This window comes from Nyctereutes procyonoides, unplaced genomic scaffold (genome assembly GCF_905146905.1).
Source record: "Nyctereutes procyonoides isolate TBG_1078 unplaced genomic scaffold, NYPRO_anot_genome, whole genome shotgun sequence".
NCBI classification, from domain to species: Eukaryota; Metazoa; Chordata; class Mammalia; order Carnivora; family Canidae; genus Nyctereutes; species Nyctereutes procyonoides.
The window spans coordinates 22,145,854-22,172,521 of record NW_026575134.1 but is presented as its reverse complement, the minus strand read 5'-3'; the positions used below and the strand labels follow the sequence as shown (position 1 = coordinate 22,172,521).

The following is a 26,668-nucleotide window of genomic DNA, read 5'->3' as shown; positions in this document are numbered from 1 at the left end:
AACATCAACAGTTCATTTCTATCTCAATTAGCTTTCACATAATAAATATTCTCCATCTTTTTCTCCATGTGGCTGCTTACAGAAAAATCTGTTCTTTGAAATAAAAAAGTTTTCTAAGTTGTTTATCAGTCAAGAATAATTTCATTGTGCCTCACAATAAGTGGCTTGTTAGTGCACAATGTTAGTCAATGAGTTAAAGCTAAAAAGTTAATAATAACTCACAAATGATCATGTTTTCATTTTATTATTTGCAATCAATTATATGTTTGGATTGTGTCTTCTTAATTTATGATAGCCATCACTACCTTTTTAAGTGAAATACTCCTCAATTTCATTTCATAAGTGAACTGTATACTCTGGAGTTTCTTATACTGGGAACATTGTACAATATTTTTTCCCATTGTACAATATTTTCACAAAGTATCTGGTCAAAAGTGGACAAAGGTATTTGTATCATATCTTGGTGATATGGCTGAATTCAAAAAATTATTTTTTAATATCACATGATTCATCATAGATCCTACCAAAATCTCAAAGTATCCTATTTCATATCAACTATTATAGAATTCATAGTAATATCCTTCTGTTATTATTGTCCAGTCCTAATATTTATGTTGTAGATAGCTTTGGGTACCAGAGCCCACTTTTTGTGCACATTATAACTTGTGATAACTGTTGTCTTTTTAAATTATAACTAATAATTTGCTAATTTTTCAATACAGGTAATGGATTAGGAATTAGAATTGTGGGTGGTAAAGAAATCCCTGGACATAATGGAGAGATTGGAGCCTATATTGCTAAAATTTTTCCTGGAGGAAGTGCAGAACAGACAGGGAAACTTATGGAAGGTAAGAATAAAGATTTCATAGTAAATTAAAATGAACATACTCAAATATAGTTTAATTTCATATGCAAATTTTATTTTTATTTACTATCTAGGTAAACCTCTCTCTTTTTGGGTCATTATGAAATTTGGGTATAGTAATATGAAAGAAAATGTGTTCACAATTACATTATTTCATTTTCAATTGCATTGTCCTTTGGCTGTTGGTTTGCTATGGGATTATCCTGTTTAAGAAATACTAATTAGTCAATATTTTTACTGACTTGAGTAATATTATTTAAAAAACACTTTGGTTTTGGGACTAATTTTTTATTCATACTAAGAAAAATTCTATTGAAATAAGAACTGTAAAATACTAGATGATTCGGTATACATTAAAGGTAGGTCACCAAACTGTGAATAGCCCACAGGCCAAATCTATCTGCTGCTTGTTTCTGTAAACAGTGTGTTATTGGAACACAGCAAAGATCATCAATATACATGTTGAACATGGGTGTTTCCTCACTACACTAACAGAACTGTATTCATGACAGAGACTAAATGGTCTATAAAGACCAAAATATGTACTCTGTGTACAGAAAATATTTGCCAACTTCTGTGCTAGGTTACTGTCTACTTTTAGATACTATCCACCTTATTACATCAAAAGCATTTTAAAATAATGAACTTTACAGATGTATCTAAAGGGCCATAAAACATATATTTTATTATTTTCTTTCAAATATTATAAAGTGCTTGATTCTCAAAATGCGTAATGATTATTTTCACTTGTTAATTAAATGTCATTCACATTTTCCAAAATCTAACATAACATATAGTTTGAAAGTTTTCAGTGATATTGCTTATAATAAATATTTTTAGCATAAAATAGCCTCAACATATTTTATTTTACTCAAAATACTTATTCAGAAGGTGTTTTTCTGTCATTTCATAATTTTATAAAATGTTGCCTGTTGCTTGACATTTTCAGTATGCTGAAATGATTCACTGTCATTTTCTTAAATGTACTGGAACCTACCAAAAAATTCCTTGGATATTTTGATAGACTATTAGAATAAACTTGAAACATTATTTACCCATCACAATGTTCTTTCTAGTGGAGCCAGCTTGTGCCAGTTTACTAAGATATGCTCTTCCCAACTTCACATTCAGTGATATCCCATTGATGGCTTGAATTGGTCATGGTGGGAGTATTTACAAACTGGAAATAGATAAATGTGATAAATTAGGCCTGTTTTGTTCAATTGTTTGTTAGTATTCAGAATGCCAGTTTACCAGGTCATTACTTAATATGTAACTGAAAGTAATTATTAAAAATAGTCTAATGTCATGCAGAAAACAGAAAAGAAGAATTAGCCAAACAACTAAAAGAAGGTAAAGATTGTATGAATCAAGATATCACAATAATGACCAAAATACTGAGTCGGTATGAAGTTTTTATGACTATAATCCTGTCATGCCTAATGCTGGTCTTTTGGAGACTAATTATAGAAATTGAGACTTTTTTTTTAATTGAGATCATTTTTAAGAATGGGAGTGATATCACTTTTGTACAGCATACTCCAGCTAGAAATGTATATAGTGTTTTTATTTTTAAATAAAAATTGCAGCAACTGTTTGTGTTCAGGTTTTGCAAAACTACTTGAACAAAGACATCCCTCTTTTTATTTACACCATGGATAAATGCAGCAAGGCTTGCTAATCTTCCAGAGGTTATTCAAAAGGGACATAGAAAAGCAAGAGAATTTGAGAAGATGACTCAATCACTACAATTATTTCGGGAAGTTTGCCTGGCTAGTCAAAGGTCAACTGTAGATGCTGAAGCTGTCCCTAAGTTGCTGACTTTGATTAAGGAATTATAGACTTCATTGGAAGCTTTGAGTTGACTTTTGACAAAGGTGGTAAATTCAGACAACATTATGATCTAATAAACTTTACTTTAAAAAAATCAGGATGATATGAGAGACAATTTTAGTGAAGCATACTGTGATGAAATGATGTTCTTTTTACTTGGTAGTCTCTGTGGTCCTTTATAAGCTCATAAATTTAAAATTTAAAAATAGATATAATGCAAACCAATTCAAGAGAGAAAATTGAAGTGAACTTAAGTTTTATAAGCTTAGACTGCCACGAAGGTTCTCCTCCTTTTTGGAAGTAGTAATCCTGCAGTTTATCTAATTGGTTTGAGTGAGAAATCATTAAAAGCTACATGCATATTATGTAAGATTCTATTTTAATTAACTATTTTTTTAGTGATACTCCCAAAGATTTGCCTAAGTGCCAAACCAGGACTGAGCACAGATCCTCTAGTTGGAGTCGAGTTCTTGTATAATGCACACCCGTGATTTGTTATGTATGATTTCCAGCTTTGCTTTATGTACTCTGATTGGTCTTTGATAATAGATTCATTATATTGTCTTGGTTTAGTATTTAGATCCTGTTTTTGAAACATTAAATATTTTTAGGAGTTACTTTAACATACAAGCCATCCTCAAGGTTCTGTGCCACTAGGCTAGAATGATAAAAGTTCATTCCTTTTATGTCCAAAGATGAACTGACTAGCAGGCCATCAGTCCAAATGGGAATCCACAAAGGTTCACCTTGTTTGGTATATTTTCAGGATATATATTTTTATGTATATAACTTATATTTACATAGTTTTTGTTTTAACTGTAAATGTGCTTTATTCATACATGGTATCCTTCGAGCCCTCACCTTCAATCTATGATAGATTATTATTATAAAATTTCAGAGCAGTAGATGATTGGTTAAGACACAACTCTGATTTTGATGCCTGAAGCAAGGCATCACTATAACAATACACTATATACTATACAATGCACTATTACAACATGCTCTTGTTAAAAAAACAAAAAACAAAAACAAAACAGGTTGCATTTATCATCAGTGTTTGTCGTGCTACACTCTCGCAGCACTCAGTGGCATGGATTCTACTGTGCTGACTTTTGGAAGAACAAGAGTATTTTCAGGTTTCTTCTAGCTTTTTGTTCTCTAAATTGTGCAATTAAAACATACTGACCAATCATGTAGGTTTTCCAATGCTCATAAGCCAAGTGCTATTCTAAAAGTACTGACTTAAGTAACTAACATTAAATGGAAAGGAAAAAGTTCCCACTGTCTTCCTGAGTCCACTGAGCTGGTTATTTATTAAAAGAAGATTTTTATTCAATGTTTTTTGAAAAATCTTTTTGAACAAGGTTGTCTATCTTGTTAAATAATGTAGGAAAATGATGTGTTTCAGAGTACTCATAATTAGCAATAATTATTACTGCAGAATCATTAGGCTATTCTCAAGAAATTTGTTTTTAAATACAAATATAGCCTTGTACCATACTCCGAAGTTAAAAAAAGCAGTTAGGAACATTGTATTAATCGAAATCTCCTGAGCAAATCTTTTAGTTTTACAAAATTCTGTAATGATCCTCTGAAAGAATGTACACAGTCAGATGTTTGAGGGAATCTAATCTTCCAAAATCTTAAAATTTATTACTCTGCAACATTAATAAACATTCTTAAACAAAGACTGGACCAAGAATGATCTTTTGCCACTTATTCTTCCTTTTAATGTATAAGGTCGGTTTTCTGTTGAAGGAAAAAAAAAATAGACAAAACATCCTGGAAACTAAATTCCAAATCTAAGTTTCTGAAGTGTTATTTGTTGCTATTTGCTTTAGGATTAAAATTTTAAACAATTTTAGATCAACAGCGTTGTGGTTGTCTAATGCTCATCAATATTGGGGCCTTAAGTGGTATATACTATCTCTCATTTTTCTCCTTTGATACTGGTATTTCTCTTTGAGCTAATCTGAGCATCTAAAAGTACACTTGAATATGTGGACTTTGCGTATTTAAAACTTGTCACTTCCATTTAAAATTTTTATTTTCGGGATCCCTGGGTGGCGCAGCGGTTTGGCGCCTGCCTTTGGCCCAGGGCGCGATCTTGGAGACCCAGGATCGAATCCCACGTCAGGCTCCCGGTGCATGGAGCCTGCTTCTCCCTCTGCCTGTGTCTCTGCCTCTCTCTCTCTGTGTGTGTGACTATCACAAATAAATAAACAAAATCTTAAAAAAAAAATATTAAAATTTTTATTTTCAGTGAAATGATTATAAACCTTATTTATAGTACAATATCAGTACCAGGTGTAATATAATCAGCACCTTACCTAGTAGTCTCAAAAAACTAGATGCTTCCTCTGTAATGAACTCTCTTTTCTCTGCTTTACCTAGTGAAACCTATTCAATATGGTTACAATTTTAGGAAGTTTTGAATTCATGACATGCTTTAAAAAAATTTCCTTAAAAATAACTCTTTATGTGTTGTTCTCAGATAAGAGTTCCAGCTGTCTCCAAATTTGGGGAGTCCATAATTACTCATATCTCATGGCAAGCAAAGACCACATTTTGTTTTGTTTTTTCAATCTGATAAAGACCAGGGTTAATTCTCTATGTTCCATCCATCTGTGTATGTATCAGTTGTGCATGGATCTATTGTGTCCTTTAACAATGGCTTTTTTCCCTACATACCCAGTGCCCAACAGTGTCAAATAAAACAAGATTTCAAATAATATGTATAGAAATGTCAAAGAATTAATTTTTGATTATAAATTTTGTATACTTATTAACATGTTACAGGATTTTGTGAAGCAAATAATAATACAAGGGGTCAGACTCTACTATTTGTAAAGAACCATGAACATTTAAGACAGCATCTATGTTTGGTTAATTACCATTTTTGATTACCTTTTCAGAAAAAAAATGTACAAAATAGAAACCATTTCCTCTGGGCACACGTTCTTACAACTTTGAGCTTAACTGCTCGTAAATTTACATAAATATACTCTAGGTTTCTTGTTCTTTGTTTTTTGGGGAGTTTTTTTGGTTTGTTTTATGAGGAATTGACTTGTTACTGATATAGAAAAAACAGCAACCCTCATATCTGAAAAATGCAGCACAGTTCTTTGTGCAGTGGCAGAGTATAAGGAGAGAATTTTCGTCTGGCAGTTCTCTAGCCCAAAAGCATTGTTTGCTTTGTGATTGAAGGAGGGTGAAGGGCACAAAACAGAGGAGTTTTAAATTAGAAGTTAAAATCTCAACTCAAAATAGCAAGTGCTCTGTGGAAATGTTTGCTGCCTGATGCTTTTGATTTCTTTGCACTTAAATGGTGAGTGTGTTTTGCTCTCAATCTTGTGAATTTTACTAAAACAACTCAGTAGTTGAACGTCTCCATTACACAGTAACCACAAAAAAGTCAGGGTTTGGTGTTCACTGACTCATTAAGAGTGGACATATTTTTTTTTAGTTTGAGCCCCCTCCCCCCAATCAGGACAATTACCTTTGAAGACTCACACAGCTTATTGACACTTCACCTCCTCATCTGTTGAGATGCCCAGCTCAGCATCCCTTCTGTTCCACCTTCCTTGATGGGAGTGGGGCTGTGGGAGCTTCTAAGAGCTTCATGGTTTGACATACACAGCTTAACACTTCCTGGGCTGACCTGTAATTTTGATTACAAATGTCTGAGTGTACAAAACACTATAGAGAATAATATGGCAGATAGCCACGTACCCACCATACTTACTACATTAACCTTTTGCCGTATTTGTCTTATATGTTAGGGGAAAGGGATACATTTAAGTCAATTAAACCCTCCTATAGTCACCTCTCTTAGACTTCTCATACTGTCCCTGGATAAATTACTAGACATTATTTGAGTTCACTCTTTTCCTTGCTTCCATTCATAGTTTTATGTATATATTCTTAAACTCTTCATAAATTCTGATATTTTCTATAAATGATATCTTCATGTATTTTTGCAACCTCTCCTAGTCACATCAAGTTCATACAATTTATCCAAAATGATGCATGTGGCCCTAGTTCATTTATTTTCCCTATAGGGAGAATTATATTATTGTACATCTCTATTATAGTTTAGTTTAAACACTCTCTGGTTACTTAAGTTATTTATGAAGTTTTTTTAAAAAACTATTTCAAGCAATGCTGTAATTAATTTTTTGAAGTAGTCGTCTTGTACACACTTGGAGGAGTTTCTTCTACAAGTTAAATTTCTGCACATATATATGTATATGTATACATATATATGTCTGTCTATATATATACATATATCTCTCTATATATATATAGAGAGAGATATATATAGAAAGAAAGAGAAAATACTAGAAAGATAGATGATAGATAGATAGATAGATAGATAGATAGATAGATAGATAGATATCTGGTTAAATAATGCAGGGGATGTTATGTGGCTTTCTCTACAATAGTCAGTTTTTCTGAATTGCTGTCCAAAGGGTTATACTGTTTTTATATTTGTGAATAGTAAATGTTTCTTTACATCTTTGGTCCTCTTTCTCTAAATTTCCTTTTCCAGATGTATTGTGGGATGGTGTGTGTTTTGTTTACTTTGCCTTCAGTAATGTTCAGTATGATAATGTTTTATTCATCTTATTAGCTCCTGGGTTTTTCTCATCTGCAATTTGCCTATTCTTTTGCTTATTCTTTAATTGGATTACTTTGTGTATTTTCAAATTGAATTTGAAGGAATCTTTATATATCCTGGTAATCCTTTGTCATGTAAGTAGACTATAGATGTCTTCGCCTGCTATGTAGCTTGTATTTTGTTTGTCTTTTTGTTTGTTTTTACAGAAGTTGAAATTTTAATATGGTCAAGTTTATCATTTTGTTTCTGTTAAGTTTTATAAATGTTCTGTGTTGTTTAGGAAATTGTCCTTGCCCACAAGTCTTAAAATATTGCTCCATGTTTTCTTCTAAACATTGTAAAAATTTTCCCACTTTACACATAATGTCCTTATACAAATAGAAGTAAGTTGTTTTAATCTATCTGTGGTCTGAGTAGAAACTCTAGGTTTCCCCCCCTCAATAAAGACAATCAGTTGTCTGTGAACTATTTATTGAATAGTGTATCATTGCTCCCACTGATCTACAATGCTCCATCAGTCAGATATTGAATTTTTTTAATACATGTGTGGGTCTTTTATGACATCTTTGTTCTAGTCTACTGGCCTGTTTTCTATCCCAACATCATTGTCAGACTGTTTTAACTATGATATCTTTATATTAAGTCCTGACATGTTGTAGGTGCCATATTGCTGTTCTTCAAAAGCCTCTAGGGGCAATTCTTGACCTATGACCTTTTATATACATTCCTAAATCTTCTTATCAACTTTCAGAAAAATCTCTGTTGAAATCTGGTAGTGATTGTATTGAAGGAATAAATTAACTTGGAAAAAATATATCTTTTTATACTGAGTCATGTCTTTTTGAGTCTTAAATGTGTTCACAATACTGGACCCTTGTTTTTCCTAGAGATTTAATCATCGTATTCTGAATCCCTACAGTAAAATAAGACAGTAAAAAAATTAACACATAGCAGTTGTTAAACTTATTAACAATTTTGCGTCATTTTACATCTACTTATAATAAGATTCTATCCCCAGAAAAGGCAGAGTAAGAAATGTAAATAAAATAAAATATTATTTAGGAAATATAATGGTCCAAATATAATCCTTAATGTGAATATCATTGGTTCTGAGTTTCATTTAATCACTAAAGTTCTCGAACTCATTCTCCAATTTTTTTTAGTATTGTATATCATAATTGTGAAATACATTACTGACATGATACTTTTAAAATTTCAACAATTTCCATAAAAGAACAATAAATCCATAAGAACTGAACATCTTCTAGTCAATGAACCAAAACAATCATTTGGTTTTGAAGATAACTTGTATCTCTATTATTATTATTGATGATTAAATCACACTTGTTTGGAAGATTTTTAGAAAGCCATTTGGAACCAAGATAAGTGTTAAGATCTAAATGTAGCTTCAAGAACCTTTTAAAGAATCAGCAGGGACATAGAATAGAAGAGCAAAGTTTAAAATCAACCATGTCCACTGCGTGCTTTTGGATTTAGCCAGGGCTGTATGAAAATTAGCTTCTCCCAGGTCATTACACCTGTTTTTTCATCCACATGTTATTCTATGAGGAAATATGCCTATGGCATCAATTCTAATTCATGGATATTGTTAAATTCTTAGTTTCTAGTTGTTTCAATGTAGGCGATATTGACCAGCTAGCTAGCTCTTTGTAGAGATGAGTTGACAGGGTTTCTGGCGAGAAAATGCTGTTGGATTTATGGTTGACTATCCATAATTGGTATGAAGGTGAGGCTAGCTGTTTTTGGAGTGGCGGTTTCGATGTTTGAAGTTGGCCTCTGGAAATCCTTGTTAGGAAGAAGACTATGGCAGGAGAGTTAATTCCAGTAGTAATTGTTAGAAGACAGACACACTCCTGTGTAACTTAAGGGAGAATGTTCCTAGGCAAGAAAGTCTCTATTTCTGCTTATGCTTTTTTGGCATATGTTACAGATGGCATGGCAGTGATCAAGGTTGGAGATCAAGAAACACACCACACAGATGAGTGAGCTTCCTTGTTCTTGTTCCAGGGGGATTACCAGGTACGGATTGGTCATTAGCATGAGATTTCTCAAAATTCCTGCAAGCTGGTTGTCAGGTACACATGACAAAAGATCCCATTTCATGTTAATACAAAGATTTTCTAATAAATATTTAGGAATCTTTCCTATGGAAAGAAAAAGAAGAAATTTTGGGGACCTGGACTGGTAGGTTGTAATATATTACTTTTAGGATGCACTGATATCTTACTTACCTTGTCAGGATATTGATGATTAGCTATGTTGCCAGGACAAAGAAATATATCTATCTGTTTTATCCATTTATTTTAGAATTAATCACAGGAAAATTGTGCTTGAGTCATAATATTTCTGATAGAGACATCAAGAAACCTAAATAATTGCCCTGTTTTATACACTTTTTTAAGTGTAATAATCCACACCCTAATTTGATTCCCTTTATTACTAAGGTTAGCATATCTTGAAATATCTCTGTATGTTCAAGTGATTCTGCTTCTTGATGAACAATTGTTTCTATACTTAAATTTCTGGATTTGTCTAGTCAATACACTTTAAAAGTCTACATTTTAGTGTGTGTGTGAATTGGAGTGGCTATTTTGGAAGCAAGGATGCTGAACCGTCTTTAATATTCATACTAGGACTTCAGCCCTCCCATGCTTTAGCATGTCCTATATGTACAGAGAATGTTTTTAAAGTCAGACAGAGGGGATCTCTAGGTGGCTCAGCGGTTTGGCGCCTGCCTTTGGCCCAGGGCGCGATCCTGGAGTCCCGGGATCGAGTCCTGCATCAGGCTCCTGGCATGGAGCCTGCTTCTGCCTCTGCCTGTGTCTCTGCCTCTCTCTCTCTCTATGTCTATCATAAATAAATAAATAAATATTAAAAAATAAATAAATAAAATAAAGTCAGACAGATCAGGATTTAAACTCAGCTGTTGTACTTAACTGCCTGGATACATCGTTTTGCTTTTAGTACCTTGGTGTTCTCAGCAGGAAAATTGAGATAATAACGGTCAGATTTAGAAACAATGTACTAGAAACATTTAAATACAGTGTTTGGCATAGCAGTTTTATATATGTGGCAAAAAGATCATGTTTCCTTTCACTTTGGAGATCTTTGATGGTGAGAAGAACCTTTGCCCTATTAAGCTTGAATTCTGTGTCCCTTACACATGTCCCTTATACATGTACATACATGCTTAGCTAATTGACCATGATCAGCTCTGATCTCTGAAGTGCAGGGACACAGGATATTTCTAATTAACAAAGCACCAGAGTTGAGTCAGAACACAGGAACTAAAGCCTTCTTCATGATTTTAGTCAAGTTACTTATGTTCTCTGAGTCTCCTTTTATCTCATCTGTACAATTGAGAGGTTTTAAGACCTACCTCACAGGATTAATGGAATGAAAGAAACCGATATGTTTTATGTGCTTTGTTAACTATAAAGCACTAGACTCGCCATAGAAGTTATTTTGTTAAGGACAGATAAAATTATTTTCGTAGATGACAATGAATCTTACAAGGTTCAGGCTTCCTGTAAGGGATCACTGAACTGTTAGAGTTGTCTGCTATAATGGAATATTATTTCAGTTAACAGGCCTGAATAAATTAAAAACAAACACCTTAATGCCTGAAGTGATTAAGCCATTTCTCATTTTAACTGTAAAACCAAAGTTTTGACTAATCTTTAAAAGGCTTCTAAATTTTATCCCTCATCAACAATATGTTAATCAGTAAACCTCATATCTGATTAAAATCTATGGATGCAAATGCAATGAATATCTGTTCCTGTACCTTTCATGGTCTGTTAGTCACTGAAAGCACATCTTGTTAGTGAGCAGAACTGTAGTGTAGGTGTCAGATATCTGGCTGTCAGTTTCTGGACTCAACTTTCTCATCAACTCCTTTTGTGTGGGACTTCTGACAAATCATAGAAGCCCACTGGATCTTGTGCATAAAATGTACAGGCTCCTTCGCTAGGCCCTTCAATAATTCATACTTAAGAGACACTTTACCTGTTGAAGAGATGTCAGGGAGAGAGTGAGAAGAAACATGGTTAAAGGTTTGGAACAAGAAGGTGAAACAGTAGCATGTGAGCCATGATGAGCGGATTAAGTTGGATAAAATGAAAATTCAAGCACCAGCATTAAGAATGTGAGGGTGATTACCTGGGACGAAAAGAGAAATGAGATCAGAATGGAGAAATTATGACACTAGTGAAAGTAAGTCTCAGGGCCCTTCCCTCACTATACAAAGCTCCCTACAAATCTCCAGGACGTTCTGAGGAACAGGTGATGTTTATGGCATTTGTGGCCTTTTCAGCATTTGTAATTCGTTGTGTTTTCCATTGTCCTTTTAGCAAATATCCACTTTGTATCTATCATGGTATCCATAACTTTATATTTTTCCTTAAAACTGTATAAGCTTCAGGCCGTGCAAACTGGAATTCATACTTGGATGAGATGTTTCTAAACGGGAAGGACACTGAAGTGCTTACTGCAGTATTGTAAGAACCTACTGGGGTGCTATGGTAATATACTGAAAAGTTAGATGGAGGCAAAAGGCAGGGATTTGAAGAAAAGGCTGTTGTGAAGGAGTGGAGGTGATACTATTAGGAATACCAGAAGTAATGAAGAATGTGTATGGGTTACAGCATGTACTCCGTAACTACTCTATACAGGTCTATCCTAGAATGCTGACCCTGCTTCGAAGGTGCCTACAGTCTAGAAGCAGTGGATAGAAAGTACTCGCTGTGGAGGTCATGTTTGATGGAGGTCTAAATGGATAAAAATATAAAATAAATCTGAAGAACTAGAAGATACCTTTAAGGGAAAAAAAGCCATTTCTTTAATGACTTTTTGGGGGTACTTTATGTTTTCTTTTAGTTGCAATAAGAGAAATATTGAGAATACACTGGTTTAGTCCACATGTCTTAGAACCGGTACAGTTTGGGCACCTGGGTGGTCCAAGGATTGAGCATCTCCCTTTTGCTCAGGTCACAGTCCCGGGGGCCTGAGTTCAAGCCACGCATCAGGCTCCTGATGGGGAGCCTGCTTCTCCCTCTGCCTATGTCTCTGCCTCTCTGTGTCTCTCATGAATAAAAAATAAGATCCTTTTTTTTAAAAAAGAGAGAGCTAGTACAGTAACTAAGTAGAATTTACAAATATACTTCCATCCGAAAGAATCCCAGATAACCTTCAGGTAATTTCTAACAGCAGATTGTAAACTTCTCAAGGCAAGCAACTGTCCAAGAACTGAAACAGATCTTTCCAGGCTTTCAATTATTTCATTTGTTATTTTTTAAAACTAGCTCAACAGAGTTTCAGCGTTCTGCCGTGTTCCAGATAGAGCGATGAGTGTTGACTCAGAAAGAATATTCTGTGGAAATGCAAGTTTTCATGTCAGCACTCAAGGAATTCAGATTAAAGGCTTTTCATAAGTATTGGAAGTTACAGTGAGCACTGGAAGAAAATAAGATTTCTCTTAAGCTACTTTTGTTTTTTACTCTCTGCTCTTTCTAGATCCTCATCATTGTCATTTATGGTGCTTGAGTCTGCTGAGGTCTATGAGTAATCCATTTATATATATATGCAATATAAAGTAATCTCTCTTGTCCCCTTGGGGACATAAGTGAAGAAACATGGACTGTACATTTTAGTAGGCAAGACCGAAAATGGCAAAGTTATAAGTACCTTTTAAAAATGGGAATATGTGCTATGGAGAGAAACACAACAGGGAGCATAGATATGCATACAGGAGGGTGAGGTTGCAAATTTAGAGAGGATGTTCATGGAAGACCTCACCAAGAAGGCAGAAACTGAGTAAAGCCTCCAAGGAAAGGAAACAGCGAGTCAGAAGTTATCAGTATTACAGCAGACAAATAAAAAGGGCAAAGGCCCAGAGCAAGGTCATGCCTGGTGTGTGCCAGGAACAGTAAGACAGCAAGGAGCCCGGTGTGGCTGGAGCTAGTGAGCATGTGAGAGAGGACAGCAGAAGTTCCAGACAAAGTAGTCACAGAGATAGAATCTTGTGGGCCATCGCAAGGACTTCAGCTTCTACTCCTGCAGGATGAGAAGCCCACGGGCCATTGTAAGGACTTTAGCTTCTATTTGTGGGGGATGAGAAGACCAAAAGCAGAATGACATTTAAATAGGAATACTTAATTTTCTGTCTCTGTCTCTCTCTAAGTAAAGAAATAAATCGTTATTTAAAAAGGGGGAGGGGTGGATACCTGGGCTGCAGTTGAGCATCTGTCTCTTAGTTTCTGCTCAGGTTATGATCTCAAGGCTTCAAGATAGAGCCCCGTGTCAGGCTCCATGGTTGGCAGCAATCTGCTGGAGAGTCTCTCCCTCTTTCGCTGCCCCTACCCCCCACTTATGCGGGCATACTCTCTCTCTCTCTCTCTCTCTCTCTCTCTCTCCCCCTCCAAATACATAAATAAATAAATCTTTAAAAAAATTTTAAATAAAATAAATAGGAACACTCTATTCTAGCTGTAACTAGAATAGTTTGAAGGAGTGAAGCAAAGAAAGAGAACAGTTAGGAAACTAAAGAAATAGTTCCAGGCGTGCCGTGTGGCTGTTCAGACCAAGGTGGAAATAGGGACATAATGATAAATTATTACATTGTGTGTATGTTTATGTACACACATACACAACATGTGTGTTAAATTTCAGCTCAGTGAAAGGACCTCAATGTGTTCATTCATTTGTTGCCATTCGCAGTATTCAGAATCAGTAAGCCTAAAGTCACCCCACCACATTTTAAAACATAAATCCTTGCATGCCATGCCAGTCCTACAGAGTGAAACCCTAACTTGCCAAAAGTGGGAGGGCCACAGGGGAAGAAAGGTGTAGGGTCCTCTCTAAACTGTGCAGTGTTTAAAATAACAATTTGATTATTGTAAGCCTTTTCTCTTATGTCTTATGTTATCAAATGAATTGAGTTCAAGTTCATTATGACCTACGAGGCCTGTGGTGGGCAACACTGACCTGTTGGAACTCATGGTGGCCCATCCTCACTCCCATTTCTCAGCTTCCTACCCGCCAGCCCCAGCAGAACTCTCTAGACCTGGAGCCAGAGTTTTGTTTACCTTCCTTGATGCTGCTGCTCCTCACTGGAAGCAATCCTGTCCAGAATCGTAACTGATTGACATTAGTAACCCAGAATCTAGTCCCCTCGATCCTCTCTCAGACACAAACTAAATACCTGTTGACTTGATGTGGCAAGTTTTATCATGTTCACCTATTTTGGTTTTGCACTTAATTCTAAAATATTAACTATAAAAATACTCAAGATTTTATAATTTGGTTCTGTGTATTTTAAACAGAGAAGAAGCCAGTATTTCTGAACTTAGATGAGGAATCAGGAGAGCTAGCTTTTGAAACTACCACTAAATATAATTTCTAAAGCTGAACTTTCTCATCTGTAAAAGTAGGGATAAGTTACACTTACCCTACCTATTTTACTGGAATGCCATGAAGAGAAAATGAGAAAAAGTAGGCAAAATAATTTTGTTAAACAAAAAGAAGAAAAAAGTCCCATATTGATGCTATTAACACAAATGAAATGGTCTAATTTTACTTATTTTATTCAAAAAGACTTCTTATAATTAACTGGTATATGTATGAAAGCTTTTATAATTCTTATATATTACCATTAGTTTTTTATGGTTGTAACCATGTTCGCTTATGAATTAGGAAAAATATTTGCTCTACATGAATTTTAGAGAGCTAGAGGGAAAACAGTTGAGTTTTGTTTTACATCAGTTGGCCGTTATTGATGTTAAACTGTTGTCTTCTGGGGTGCCTGGTCATCCGTCCTGAAGCTTGGCTCAGGTCATGACCCCTGGGTGTGTGATCCAGCTGCTGGGAAGTCAGCTGAGCATCCTTCCTCAGCCCCCACCTTCCACCCCTGTCCCCCTCCCTCCCTGCCTGCAGTGCGTGTGTGCCTGAGCCTGCTCGCTCTCAAATAAATCAAATAAAATATATTTTTTAAATGTCTTCTTAGGCAATTCTTGTTTCTCAATGGAAAAAATCAGCTATTGTAATATGTTGCATATTATATACATATATTAATTTCATTTTACATATTAAAAGTGATTTAGAACTGCTGAAATGAAATTCTGCTGTCAAATTATATTTATTTATTGAACATCTATCAACCCGATGTAAATTATTTGCTAATTTGATATGTAAAATATAGAATATTAGTACTTTCTTGAAGCAACTTAACACCTAATTCATTTTACTTCTTTAAGATTCTCTCAGGTTAATAAAATAGTTATTAATTTTTCTTCTATTGTTTGGAATTTCTTCTTTATTTTACTTAGATTCTTTAGCTCCTCAAATGAAAGAATTTATACATTAAAAGTTCACCATTTTAATTTTGATTATACCATTCATAACAATGATATACTATCTTTGGCTCAAAAATAAGCAAAACATTCTTGTAATATTGTAACACGTTATAATATTTCTACTGATGAGTACTTAGGTCAGGATAAAAACTCACTTCTTTGTCAAAAGAAACATTTTGTTTCCTTATAGGATAGACCAAGTGTATTTGCATTTACCTTTTGCTTTTAGATTTTGTTTGGGAGATTTCTTTTTAGAATTTTCCTTTTCAGAAATATAATTTCCTTTTTATCTGATTTTACACATGACTTAAAGTTACAATTCAGTAGTCAAAGTTCTGTGCATTCTGTCAACCAATATTCCAAAAGGAATTTATATTGTCCCTATATATGTTAATTCTCAGTAGAGATGATGTTGGTGACGTTGCCACTGATTCAGATATTCCTGTATTTATTAGAACACTCCTTTCCTAGGATAAAGTGATGATATTTTAGTTTGAAATCTGTTGTCTGAGTAGTGGGATACATTTAAATAACATTAAAAAAAGAACAATGCAGAATATAAGAATATTGAAAAAGGTTAAGAACATAATTAAACTCAAAATCCGTAATGGTTCACTAGAGATACTTAAAGCAGCAGAGGCAACAGTTAAGGCAAGCGTTTCTCATGCACAGTTGCATCATGTAGCCTGGCTTCCTCTGTGCATACAATTAGCACTGTATGTAGACATTCATGAGTGCATTTTGGTTTAGTGTGTTACACTCTATTTGATGGTATTAACCTGGTAATACCATTGAATTAGAAAGTCATTTGAAAACATTCACTCTAGGGGACGCCTGGTTGAGTGTCTGCCTTCACCTCAGGGTATGGTTCCCAGGTCACAGGATCCAGTCCCACATCAGGCTGCCTAGAGGAGCCTGCTTCTCCCTCTGCCTATGTCTCTGTCCCTCTCTCTGTCATGAATAAATAAATAAAATATTTTTTTAAAAAAAGAGGGAGCCCCGGTGGCCCAGTGGTTTAGCGCCGCCTTCGGCCTGGGGTGTGATCCTGGAGACCTGCGATCGAGTCCCACGTCAGGCTCCCTGCATGGAGCCTGCTTCTCCCTCTGCCTGTGTCTCTGCCTCTCTCTTTCTCTCTGTCTGTCATAAATAAATAAATAAAATCTTAAAATAAATGAAAAGAAAAGAAAACATTCACTCTAGGTGTTTTAACAAAATGAGTTGGTGAATTTAAAAAAAGTTTTGAATTTATGAACTTCAATCTACTTCAAATGACGTGATGACATCACATACCTATCATTGGATAGATCCACATGTTATATTATTTTCCCAGAATCATTAAAGTTTTACATACTATTTTCCTGTCTTACTCAGCCACATTGTTTTAATCTGTTTCAAATAATACATCTAATTCTAAACATCATAAACTGTAGCTGTAGAGTGACTTTAGCATCTATACCAATCCTTCCAGGAAATGAAGACCTTGATTCTAGTTTATTTTAGAGGTTGTGGTGATTAGAAACACAATCCTATCATGATAATCTTCAAATTGAACCACAAATCACAGCTAATTATATTCCCCTGTTTACCTTGACTCTATTTAAAGAGCATGAATTTGCAATACCCCATAGAATTTCTTCCTTTTAAAGGCGGAACAGCATTCTACTGTATGTATAAACCATTTTTTCTTTATCCATTTATCTGTCAATAGATACTTAGGTTATCTCAATATTTTGATTATTGGATAGATAACTATAATGAGCATGGAGTGCTACTCTCTCTTTGAGATCCTGATTTCAATTATTTTGGATAAGTACCTGGAAACAGGATCGCTAGATTGGGTAATTCTGTTTTTATGTTTTAGAAAATATCATACTGTTTTTCATAATGGCAACATTTTGCATTCCAACCGACAGAGTACAAGGATTCTAATTTTTCTACCTCTTTACCAACATTTACTGTCTTGTTTATATATATATATATATATATATATATATATATATATAATGGCCACTCTAACACGTGTGATTATTATTTTAATTTCCCTGGTAATTAGTGACATTGGGTAATCCTTCCTATATAACTTTCCTCCTACGGCAGTGTTCAGCATAATCTCCCATCAGTGTGCCTGTGTAAGTGTGATATTTGCTTATTTTCTGGGACTGGAGTGGAGAACAGAGAGGAGAAAGTCAATTAGCCCTTTTTCATTCCTAAATGACATTGTTTATCCACCAGAAATGGTGTATTCCACCAAAACTTTGTTCAACAATGTTATTTTTCACATGTGCAAGTCTTCAAATAAAATTGTCACAAAGAAAATACAATTTTTAGATTGTCTTTTTATTATAATTAAAATGGCATTATAAATAACGTATGTGTTTTTCGTGCTAGGTTTTGCGTGTTTGAGCACCATTTATATTTAGGTGGGCTATGAGGTAGGTTTAGTTGGTATAAATGGAATGAAATTTTTTATTTGCTGGTACTAGTGATACGGGAGAGCTTGGTTCTCCTCTCACAGAGGGGAAGAATGAATCTCACGGACAACAGAGTGAGCAAAGAGAAGTTTATTAAGCAGAGATACAGAAAAAGCTCTCAAAATGTGAGAGATCCTGACAGTTACTTACCCCTGAGAGCTTTTATGGTCTCTCTTTTATAGGAAACTGACCAGGGAACTGGTAAATTTCTTGTCAATATTAGGGTGGATTTGTAAATATCATGTCTATATTTAGAACATTCATGGTGTTGTTATAAATAGCATGAGCACAAACAAGGTGTTCCCTTCTCTCTGGTTAATACTCCTCCATAACATTTTTCTGCATCTGGGATTTCTGTGAGCCTAGTCAGGTGGCCCGTTGCCTTGAGATTCTTGTGCGGTCTTGGCTTGAGCAGGGTCCATTGATAACACCTTGATGACCTATTTCTTTGTGGTCTCGTGAATTTCTGTGATTACTTAGTAGCCACTAAAGGAGGATATTCCCTAACATTTTTGGAGCTAGGGAGACAGGTTTATTTTTCTGTTTTTACTGTCCTATCTCTGTTTTCTTGGGATGGGTAGGAACCTGACTGGCACCTTTCCGGGTTTATGGGAGCCCACTGATTCCTGGGAGCCTGACTCTGGGCCTTTCCCTTCTCTTTCCCTACCTAGCTCCATCTGCCCCTGACTCATTCCTACATCACTAGCATTGGCCTGAGGGATAGGTAGAGTTCATAATTCTGTGCTACCATTAACTAACTCTGTGATATTAGAAATCATGTCACCTCATGTTTCATCTTTCTAGTGTATTCTATAAGAAAAGAAAACTAGGGCATGTGCAAGGATCTTCCTTACTTTATAACATGAGTCTATAAAATAGTTGTGACTTGCTTTTGCAACACATTTTATTTATATGTTTTTTAATGGCCTTTTTATTATTGACCGTTAATATTGCAAAATATGTGATAATATATTTTCTTTGTAATTATGTTTTTTATGATTGGAACTAAATCTATTTTAGATCTGTGAGTGTAGAAGTCATTGATTCTAAATATTTCAGTGTATTCAACCTAGAAAAAAAGAGTGGGTAAGCCTAGACAGTTCAACTACAGTTTCTTAGATGTTTTTTTCTATTTACGATGTTGTGAGAATTTTTATTTTGTAAATTAATTGCATTTGAAAATTTATATATGCATGACATACTTTGCTTATTTTAATTGCTTGTTCTTCATTAAAAGTGTGAATGAAAAAAGAAACATGGAAAGTGAATTGCTCCAGACCACACCCCAAATTAATGGCAGTTTTAAATACAGACAGAATTCAACTTCTTTAATTATGAGCTACCAAAAAATTGGGTGCTTAGGTGACTCAGTTGGTTAAGTGTCTGACTCGATCTCAGCTTTGGTCTTGATCTCTGGGTTGTGAATTCAAACCCTGTGTTATACACCTAAACAAGTTATATAAAATTACTCAAAGAACTCTCATTATTATTATCATGGCATATACATTTGCTTAACAATCTGTTCATTTATAAACAGATTGTTATTTATTTATGCAATTTATATTGTATAAAAATACAGTATCTTAAAGCAAAAACATAGAAAGTTACCTGAAATATCATATATATATATATATGAGATTATATATATGTTTAATACTACTGAAATTTGGAAGAATGTATATTTATAAAATTTATGTTAAATATTCTAATGAGTTTAATTCTATTATCTTTATATTGTGAAGAGAGAATATTGTGATATATCCTATTTTTTAAATGTATAGTTTAATAGAGTTAAAATTCTGATATTTTAGTTTGAAAATAGCTTTTAGTTTGAATGGCATTAGCACTTCGGCTTATAAATAAAAAATTTTTTTCATCATTTTAGAAAGAGAGAGAGGTGGAGGGGGAAGGAAGGAGAGGGAGAGAATCCTAGGCGACTTCATGCTGAGCGTGGAGCCTGATGTGGGCTTGATTTCACCACCATGAGAACGTAACCTGTGCTGAAACTACGAGTCAGTTGCTTAACTGACTGAGCCACCTAGGCAGGCCTGGCATGTAAGTTTAAACCAAATTTAGATTCAGAATACAGATTGAATATTCCAACCCCTGAGTTAACCGATCCAGAAATAAATGTGGCAATGCTCAGAGAAGATTAACTAGATATGATGATGGCATGGGGGGCCCCTGGGAGCCAACACCAACCCAAAGAGCCTAACCATGACCATAGAGAAAATGTGGGGAGTGCAGAAGAGAAAAATTAGATGACATGATTCCTGTACTTGGAAGTCCTCGTATATATGTAAGGAAAATTTGTAGATGAGGAAAAATCATGTAAAAAATTGTAGAAATTTTAGAATCTAAAGTATTTGTTCAAATTTTCATATAAAGCTCCAGCTCAAAAATTACATTTTCATAAATTGCAAATAAGAATTTGTTCTTTCATTGTGCCATAGTATTCTCCCTCTTGTAGGGTAGAAATAAACTGAAATAGTGATCTAGCAATATAATCTCCCTTGAGGAAGCCAAGGATAGCAAATTATCCAGTTTGCTGAAAGTCACAACAGCTAGTAAATACCTAAGGTAAATGTGAACACAATATGATTATGGAGAAGAGAAAGTATCAACAGTCAGCAGTACACTGGTTCATAAAACACATCTCTGATAAAGTATTTATCTTTCTGAAAATAGTGCATATGCTCCTTATTAAAAGATAGGCAGATTTAAATTTTTGAATGCTTGAAAGTATTATTAGACTATTGTTTTTTTTTTAAAAAGCAACATTTTTATGGCCCTTTATAGCAAGTCAGACTACATTCTCAATAAAATGGAATTCAGATTACCTTCCTTTCAGGGTATCTTTAGCGACCTTGTCGACCTTGTCGTAGTTAATGGAAGTTGTTCTGATGACCTATTAAGTTGTGAAGTCATTTTATTTTTATTTTTAAATTCTGTTTTATTTAAATTCCATTTGTTAACATTTAATGTATAACATTTAATGTATTAATGTTTCAGGGGTAGAGTTCCCTGATTCATCAGTTGTATATAACACCCCATGCTCCTTATATCGTGTGCCCTCTGAGGTCATTTTAAACTCAACTCATTCCAGTAGATTGGGAAACGGGGTTCCTGAGAGTGCGTAGGAGAGGCCTACAGTGGGAACTGAAGAGTGAGGAGGGGGGAGCAGGCAGAGACTGCTTCAGTGAAAGTTATTCCAGGTTCATATATTTTATTTACCGAGGCTCTGTTTTAAGTTTTGATCAAACTATGTATTCCAAGAGTAAAAATAATAGAAATCATCATGACAGTGGCAAAAGTGGCAATAACATTATGAAATTAGCTCTTCAAGAAGATACTTTCCAACCTTAAGATTTTTATGCTTCTAGGTGAGTTTTCTGTGGGTTTTTAATATCTTAAAATATATTTCAGATACATACATCTGGGTTTTTAGTATCTTGTCATGATTGAGGGAATCTCTTTTATCCTGTAAATAAGCAGGATGCTATTCAAATACTATTTTTCCCCTTTACTGAAGATACCATTCTTTTTTCTCTTCCTGATTTTCCCTTCTTCCACCATTTCTTTCTTTCTGTCATTGCATGTTAATGTATAAATTGGTTAAAGTCGTAAAATATTGAAAATTAACTTTATAAAACAATAAAACCCATCTATATGCGTTTCTCTTACGTTAACATTCCATTAGTTATGCTAATTACTATAACTGATGTGGTAATATCAATATATTGGATCCCTGAAACTCACTTGCAGGGTTTGTTCACAATTTAGAAAGCCAAGGCAAATGACCATTACAGGTGCTGAGTTTTTCCTGCTGCTGCTGCTAATTTATAAAGGACTTTTGAGAGCAAATGTCTAGATTTAGGAAATTAATCTATAGTCATGGTTCATAATAACAGTGGGGAAAAAGTACAAAACAATAAATTTTGATTGATTTATTATATATGTATCTATTTTTTAACTAAGTTTGGGTTTTGTTTTGTTCTGTTCTGTTATCCCAGTGGCATTAGGTTCTCATACCATAGCCCGCCAGCTTCATTGGCTCATGTAAGTTTCCCTCGTGTGTGTGTGTGTGTGTGTGTGTGTGTGTGTTTGTGTGTGTGTGTATGAGCGTCTGTGGTTTTTGTGTGTGTTGGTTGTTCATTTATTAACTCATTCATTTTCCTTTATCTCATTTTCTTTTTTTTATCTCATTTTCTTTTCCCACTTCCTTCTTTTGTTCATGAGCAACTATTATAATTTATGAAATTTCTGGGGGGTTTTTGAAAAATATATAATGTTATTTGGTACAAATAGCACTTTAATGTACATAAAATGTCATTGTCCTATAGACAGATCCTGTTTCTCACTTGTTCTTACTTGGAAAATAGTTTTAAGGTGGATCCTCCTTTTGGTTTTAATGCCCAGTTACGGTCTTTTTTCCTGCACTCTCTGCCAGGTATTTCTGTCTTGAGCAATTACTACACTCTCATTGTCCCATTTCTCCTGATACTGACTCCTACCTCAAATAGACTCTCAAGATTTCCGGGTCATAGAGTGTATACGTATTTAATTTAATGATGCTCTCCCACATTGCCCCCCAGAGGAGTGCACTAACCTGCATTCCCATTTAAATAATCACATATTTATAGATTGTAAACACGCAGTTGTTTTATTTTCACATGACACATAGTATTCTCACATCACAGAGTGAGAGTAAAGCTGAACAGCCATCCAACAAGTGTAATTTACTTTGTAGTAAGAGTCTTCTGATTATATATCCTGGTCAGCACATGGTATTTTCTGGCTTTTAAACTTTTTGCAATATGATGAGAGCTAAGTAGTATGTCATTATTGCTTTAATGTATACTTTCTCATCACTAATGAGTCTGGGCCTTATTTATTTATTTATTTATTTATTTATTTATTTATTTATTTTGGGGGGGCCTTTTTTAATAGACTTATAAAACTTTTAAAATTCTTTCTCTGTTAATCAGCTTAATTTTACTAATTGCCAAGATGTTTCTGTTTTTTTGCTCGTGGAGTATCATTTTTTATTAATTTTTATGACAATGTACAGTATTAGATGCCAGGTGGTGATCACCACGTGAGGGACTAATTATGTAGTGCCTGCCACTTACGAGGTGCTGAAAAAATAGTTATGGAATTTTTTAAAAAGCTATGAGCTTTTGTGTGATATATATTTGGATATACATATACAATTTCAACTGTTCAGTCAGTAATTATAATACATAAGATGTTTGTGATGTAATGGTAAATATTAATTATAGACAAAGAAATAACATACCTGATATCGTGCATTATAAAGAATACCATTCACTAGTTTTAGGGGCACATAAAGTTAAGAAATCCCAGAAGTTATAAAAACATATAGTCGATAATGTTTTATGTTGATTTTTTTTTTTTAGTTCAAACATTACCTGATTATTGTCTTTTTTGTTTTTTAATAACATGTTAAATATAAGATTCTGAGCAGCAAATCCTGTCATCGGCTGTTGAACATTCGATAAAAATTCAGATGACCTTAGTTGTCCTATTAAAAGCTATTAGTATAGGTACTTTCTAGGGATATAATTGAAATATCATCTGTTGATTCTCAAAGTTGAGCAGTTTATTAACATACATGTTTGATATAATTTAAGTATAAAGAAAATGTAAATGTTTGCTCATAATGCTAAATAATAGATATAACCCTCTATGTGTACACTATCCTCCAGGAATTATTTCTAAAAAAAAGTCAGAATACAAAGTTGTCTCTCCTCTGCTTCCATTCAAGTCAATTAAATGATAAAAATATTACTTTAGTGAACCTCAGTGTGGCATGATCATGTTCCACAAATTTTCACAAGCATTTTAAAATAGTTTATAGGATTTTGCAGTTAACATTTTTCAAGAATATTATATTTGAAATCATATCATACTTAATTTTCATAATGATTAAAACCTTGTTATGAATTAAGGAATAATTGGTTATATTCACGTGGTTATTTTAGTATGACTCTTGTAGGATTTTTAGAGATTAGGAGAGGTGATGCTTAAGAAACTTGTTATTAAAGGACAATGTACAAGTCATTCACATACCCTATGGTATCTGATCCTCACCAATGGAACCAAGAATAAAAGGACAAAAGTACTAGCAAAATCTTTTGAACCACTGTCCTGCATGAAATCTGGTGAAACTGAATGAAGACAAAAGAAGTTTAGCCTGTGTATTGTGGAACAGAACAGATTGTGTAGTTTATGACCGCAGGTGTGTTTCTAGGCAAGATTCTAGTTATCTGTTGCTGGGTTGGTTTTGTTTTTGTTTTTTCAGAAATTTATCACTGATTCTAAATAACTTTCCCTTTGTAATACCAGAAGCATTTTTAAATTTTGTTGGGTGATTATGTTTTGGAAATTTGCCCCTTTATTTTGGGAGGTGAAATATTAGCTAAACCAAGAGAAGAAGCATGAAGATTATGCAGCTATTTCTTTTCATAGAATATGCTCTTGCCAAAAAGTGACAATGCAATTATAACACTAATTGTTTCAATTCAAAATCATCTGTATATAAATATACTCTTTATCTTGACTTTTTTTAAAGTGTGTTTTTCAGCATGATTTTCCTTTTGTAGTGGTAAACTTTTCTTTAGTGGTGTCATGTTGTCTCTTATGTAATTTTCTCATTTTATATGTACAACAGCCTGGGATTGTTGAATTAAACCTAAGGCCCATCTGAAGATAACATTTTGTTGGAGTAAGTTCTAGAAAAGCCATTTCTGTTTGTGTTATTGTGAACATTTTTATGGACTTCTTTCGCCATTTCACTCTAGTAAAAGTATTTCCCTTGTTTGTAACTGGTAATAATGCTTTCCAGTGTAAATAAAAATCATTAAAACCTTTAAAGATTCAATTAGGCCATATTTAGAGTTTTCCACTGAAACCAGTGGTGAGCAATAGAGAATTTCACATAGGCATCTGTGAAGCTCATTGAAATCCTAATTGTTCCACAAGTATTTACTTTTAATTAAATCATAGCCTAGTTATGGCATGCAGATACTGTCTTAGGTAAAGCTGACAGCACTCACAAATATTTGGGCACTATTACTTTGGATAGTTTCATCCAATTTATATCCATTTCACATAGCTACATATTAGGAAGAGGTGATTCATGCCAAATATGTACTCCTGAGTTATTTGACAGCTCATATAAAATGGACCAAAGAAGCAAAATTTAAAATGTTGTTACTATTTTTTGAGGTGAAAAGTATCCTTCTAGATAAAGTGATAACATGAAATGCCCTCTAATTAGTCCAGCAACATAGTTAATGTGATCCAGCACAAAAAGATGATGTAGAGTTCTTTGCTGAAATATTATTAAGAATTTCAAAATTGCACCAGTGAAGCATTAAACCAAGCATGGGCCCTTCTGAGCACAGGGTCTTGTACTACCGCCCAGGCCACCCCCCCATGAAGCTGCCCTTTCTGTAACACGCCTGCTGATTCTACTCAGGAACGTCTTGCATACAGTGAAGAAAGAAAAAAAAAATACCACATGGAAATCTGTTTTATCTGAGCAAAGTTGAAGCAATACCAATGTCTTAAAACCAAACTACTAAGACTTTTTTCTACTTCTCCCATTCCATGATGGATTATGAAAGTCTATACTCTTCTAGATGCTTGTTTCCCAAGGAAAAATTATATTGGTGCTTGTATGTTTTTTTTTTCTTCTACAAAATTGGCCTAAGCAATATATGTTTAATAATGTTTTCTTTATTAAAGCAGTGTGAACAAAATGCATGTGTTTGGTAATATTTAATAGATTTTCAAAAGTAATATTTTGCATGTTGTCTTAGACATATTTGATGTGTTCAGGTAAGTGATGAAATTGAACTACATGTGGTTATGGTATTAACATTACGGAGAACTTTGAACTGGTGTTCTCTGAAATGGTGTGCTGAGTTGGTTTTTAAATGTTTTCTATGCCCTATAGTCTCAGACTAGAAATACAACATATTTTTTATTTTATACCTGAATTTGTTTTTTTAGGGATGCAAGTATTGGAATGGAATGGAATTCCTTTAACTTCTAAAACGTATGAAGAAGTGCAGAGTATCATTAGTCAGCAAAGTGGGGAAGCAGAAATATGTGTAAGACTGTGAGTTTTTCCCCATCTTTTTGTTTCCATTTTTTGGCTATTCATGGCTCTTTTAATTTAAAATTGTTAAGGTGGAACCTTTGCCAGCCAGCAAGATTTTCAGTAATTAGAAAATAAAGTGAATACAAGTTTTATAGATTTCTTGTGTTCAGAATCAAAGTCTAAAGCATAGAAAGAATTCAGCTAATTTTGTGTCTGATCATGTCAGTAGTTCTCCCCCTTTCATGCTTTTATTGAAACATGCTTCATTTAAATGAAAGCCTAAACCTATTTAGATTTTGTGTATGTGTGTAGTATTTCAAAATGAACTTACATTTAATCAATAAAGATTTCACCTTAAAAAATCATTTTTATCAG

General features: G+C 34.1%; 1 protein-coding gene across 1 annotated transcript in view; it reads left to right on the top strand.

Moving 5' to 3' along the window:
- The window catches only part of PCLO (piccolo presynaptic cytomatrix protein), a 390,843-nt gene that overhangs the window by 274,893 nt on the left and 89,282 nt on the right, over window positions 1-26,668 (top strand). The window contains 2 exon segments of the mRNA XM_055301126.1: window positions 723-848; window positions 26,203-26,311. Coding sequence (XP_055157101.1) covers window positions 723-848; window positions 26,203-26,311 — 235 coding nt within the window.